The sequence below is a fragment of the Nyctereutes procyonoides genome, unplaced genomic scaffold (assembly GCF_905146905.1).
Source record: "Nyctereutes procyonoides isolate TBG_1078 unplaced genomic scaffold, NYPRO_anot_genome, whole genome shotgun sequence".
NCBI classification, from domain to species: domain Eukaryota; kingdom Metazoa; phylum Chordata; class Mammalia; order Carnivora; family Canidae; genus Nyctereutes; species Nyctereutes procyonoides.
This window is the reverse complement of record NW_026575125.1, coordinates 58,323,542-58,327,904: the sequence shown is the minus strand read 5'-3', so window position 1 is coordinate 58,327,904 and position 4,363 is coordinate 58,323,542. Positions and strand designations below refer to the sequence as shown.

Genomic DNA, 4,363 nt, shown 5'->3' with positions numbered 1-4,363 from the left:
CAGTCAGTTAGGCGGGCCAGCTCTTGCCAGAGGTGTCTGTGCCCTACTGCCTTTGGGAGCTGCGCCCCCCAGGAGTGTGATTCCAACAGCACAGGGCCCCAGATCCCAGGGTGCTGAGCGGACAAAGCCCATGATCCTGGTTCCCCCTGGGACAGGCAGGAGTGGGGAGGGCACAGGACAGTGAGAACTCTCCTGCCACTGGGCTCCCTGCAAGCTGTACAGATCAGTGGATCCACACAGCCCCAGGAGCATCTACGCCAGTGCAGACTGGGAGACTGCATTAGCTGTTAATGGGGAGCTGACTCCAGAGCTGGAAATCTGGACACCACCATTGTTGTTTTTCATCCTTGTTTCACCTAGTGACTGGGAGGGGCGGGGCTGCCAGGGAACAAAGGCCTCACAGGATAAACAGCTCACACTGAACCCGGGACCTGGCAGGGGACGGGGCATCACCGTCCAGGCACACACACCTGAGAATCAGCATGGCAGACCCCTCCCCCAGAAGACCAGCTGGAAGAACAGGGGAAGAGCAAGTTCTTGACCAAGCAGCACTGGAAAGCTCCAGGGGAAGTAGAGGGATTTATACTATATGGAACTAGAGGGTCCCTCCTTTTAAAAAATTTTTTCCCTTTTTCTATTACAACACATTTTTATATCAGACTAAATATTTCCAATATTTTTTCTCTTTTCTCACCTTAACTACAATATTTTACCAGCTCTTCATTTTTAAGTTTCTTCCTTTTTGACTTTCATATTTCTACAATTACATGTCTTAGATATATTTTCCACTTCTAAATTCCTTTCAACATACTCAATTTAATTTTGGGAGATATGTGAGATACGGTTTTTTGTTTTATCTTTTTTGTTTTGTCTGCCTCATTTTGTTCTACAATGGCAGAAGTTAAGAGCTTCTAAAACAGGACCAGCATGCACCCAGAACCAAGTGGAATACCATGCTGGTTCATTCTGTGAGATTATAGTCTCCCTTCATTCCCATTTTCCCCTCTCTTTTATCTTGTTTATGTTTTGGTGGTCAATGTTGGGGCTTTCTACAAGTATTGCTGGTTTATATAAATTTGGGACTGAGCATCTTCTAACATACAGAACTTAATACACTCAGATCCAAGAGGATCATCCTCTAGGACCCCTCAGGTAGACTACCTTCTCCCTCCTTTACAACTTCTTCACCACCACCATCTCCCAGTTTCCTCCCTTTTCTCTCTCTTTTTTTCTTTTCTCTCTTTACCTTTTTTTTCTCTTCTTTTTTTCTTCTTTGGGAATTTTGGCCTTAATTTTTCCTACTTTGTTTTAAAATTTGTTTTTCACTTTAGTGGCCCTTTTTGTTTTATGTTTCTGATCTTTGTTTTCATTTTCTGGTCTCAGACCTCATCAGAATCATCTAGGGTGAATTTACTTAGGTTGTGGTTGATATTCTTGACTCATCCTGCTCATACAGCCACTCTGCACTGAACAAAATGACTAGACAGAAGAATTCACCACAAAAGAAAGAATCAGAAACAGTACTCTCTGCCACAGAGTTACAGAATATGGATTACAATTAGATGTCAGAAAGCCAACTGACAAGCACAATTATAAAGCTAATTGTGCCTCTGGAAAAAAGCATAAAGGATTCTATAGACTTTGTTACTGCAGAATTCAGATCTAATCAGGCTGAAATTAAACGTCAGTTAAATGATATGCAATCCAAACCGGATGTCCTAACAACTAGGGATAATGAGGAGGAAGAAACAGTGACATAGAAGATAAGTTGATGGGAAGGAAGGAAGCTGTGTAAAAAAAGAGAGAAACAATTAAAAGACTATGATTAAAGGTTAAGGGAAATAAATGATAGCCTCAGAAGGAAAAATCTACATATAATTGGGGTTCCAGAAAACGCCGAGAGGCCGAGTGCCAGAAAGCATATTTGAACAAATCATAGCTGAAAACTTCCCTAACTTGGGGAGGGAAACAGGCTTTCAGATCCAGGAGATAGAAAGATTCCCCCAAAATCAATAAAACCGTTCAACACCTCAACATTTGATAGTGAAACTTGCAAATTCCAAAGACAAAGAGAAAATCTTTAAAGCAGCAAAAGACAAGAGATTCTTAACTTACATGGGGAGAAATATCAGATTAAGAGCAGATCTCACCACAGAGCCTGGCAGGCCATAAATGGCTGGCAGGATATATTCAGGGTACTAAATGAGAAGAACATGCAGCAAGAATACTATATCCAGCAAGACTCTCATTCAGAATAGGTGAGATAAAGAGCTTCCAAGATAGACAGAAACTGAAAGATTATGTGAGTATCAAACCAGCACTGCAAGAAATATTAAGGAGGACTCTATAAAAGAAAGAGGAAGCCCAAAGAAATAATTCACAAAAACAGGGACTGAACGGATATTATGATGAGACTAAATTCATATCTTTTTTTTTGGAACTTGGTGCTTTTTATTTACAAAAGAAAAATAATAAAGGAAAAGTCTGAAGCTAATCAGCTGGAGATGAAGGGGTAAAGGTGGAAACCCAAGGGGAAGAGGAGGGCAGCCTGCAAAGAGAGGAGGGGAGGGGATCTGGCTCTAAGGAAGCTGGAGGGTTCCAGCCTTCAGGGGCTTCCCAGGACCAGCCCTGCCCTACCAGAGGCTCAGATCAGTGGGCCCGCAGTTGGGTTTTCTCCTGCCTACTATGGCTTTTCCAGGAGCCTGAGTTCCAGCTCCAAGAGGCTGAAATGGCAGGGGAAACTGAGGCCACAGAGAGCATATGGGTCCTGCCACCACCCCTCACTGTAGCGTGATCTTGGCAGCCTTGGCATGAATAAGGGCAATGAGATCCTGGTTGATGAGGAAGATGAATCTCAGGTTGGCAATCTCCACCACAGAGTTGTTGCTGAAGTGCCACTTGGAGGCACACGGTACCCGCTGTCCATCAATGTAGATGGGCCGCCGACCCTCATTGGCAATGAAGAAATCACCATTATTTTTCAGCTTAATGACACCTTGCTTCTGGGAGATCTTCCAGGAAGGACCCTCCAGAGACAGGTCCACATCAATCTGGTTATCCTTGGTTGCTCTGCCCAGGGTGATCTCTTGGGAGCACATCAGGTACTGCACCATGTGGCCCTGCAGCACTGCCAGCATCTGGTTGTCAAAGTCAGGAGAGCTCATGCCTATGATGCTGTCTACCAGCACCTGCCACTTATGTAGCTCTTGTGCCAGCTGTTGGATCTCTCGTTTCTGGCGCCAGTCGGCCACTGTCAGCTCATGTTCCAGGACCTCATCTCGCATATCCTTGAGCTTACTGTCGTCAATCAGGTCCTCTGCATCTGAAAAGTTGAGCACTTGGTCCCCCTTAGGCTGTGGCTGCACTGTCTGGTCCTCCAGTAGGTAATACTGCTTCATGAGCTGCCAGTGGGCCTGCAAGGCCTTGGCAGTACAGGCCAGGTTGAAGGCATCAGGGTGTCTGTGGATCAGGTCCTGGAACATCTCCAAGGTGGGCTGGCTGGTTGATCCCACTTTGCTCAGCAGCTGTTCTCAGCCTTGCTAAACAAGGCCTTACTCTGGATGGCAGCAATGGCTTCTGGGTGCAGCTGTCTCATGGCTTGGCAGGCCAGCTTGGAGATGACAGGATCATAGAGCAGGCCATACCAGCACTTCTGAACCTCCCAAAGGGTGAAGTGGCAGCTGAACTTCACACCCAGCTGGACAGATGTCAGGTCATTGGTCTGCAGCACAGTGTTGACAACCAGGAGGTCATCTACAGGCTTCCAGCAGCCCAAATTCTTGGTCACCTGAAGTGGCTGTTTGCTCTTCTTCACACGCTTGGTGAGTCCAGGGGTTGTGGCTGGGCTGGGCGGCACGGGAGTGCTAGGGGCCTTGGACACCTTCTTCTTCTCACTAGAGGAAGGTTCACTCCCTGAACAGCACCCTGGCTCCACCCCACTGGCCCCCTTCACCGGGGTAGAGGACTTAGCCAGGCTGCTCTCCACCAGCTCATCATCAAACTTCTTCCTCTTGATGAATCTGGAGGAGCTTCTCCATTTAGGGATGGTGCCCAAGGCCTGAGAGGAAACTTGATTCTGCCCTGCCAGCGACTCTTCATCCTCTGAGTGGCTGGCAGTGCTGGAGGCCATCAGAGATGAATTTAGCAGCCCCTGAGAATCTTTGTCCACCCTCTTACAGTCTCAGAGCCACGGGTTCCAAACCACAGGGCTAGGAGGAAGAATTCCACAGGCTCATCCAAGGATTCTGACCAGGTGAGCTTAGAGGCTGAGAGGAGATTCATTCCTAGGCTGCCAGCTCCAACAATTTCTCCATGGTGAAGGCAGCAGATGCAGGGCCAAACCCAACTTCCATGAGGTACATCT

General features: G+C 46.9%; 1 protein-coding gene across 1 annotated transcript; it reads right to left on the bottom strand.

Moving 5' to 3' along the window:
- Nucleotides 1-2,780: 2,780 nt before the first annotated feature.
- Nucleotides 2,781-4,162, bottom strand: LOC129518824 (microspherule protein 1-like). Its single transcript, XM_055339083.1, is given in 2 exon segments — nucleotides 2,781-3,532; nucleotides 3,535-4,162. Coding segments are annotated over 2 exon segments (1,347 nt in total). The 5' UTR covers nucleotides 4,130-4,162.
- Nucleotides 4,163-4,363: the final 201 nt, after the last annotated feature.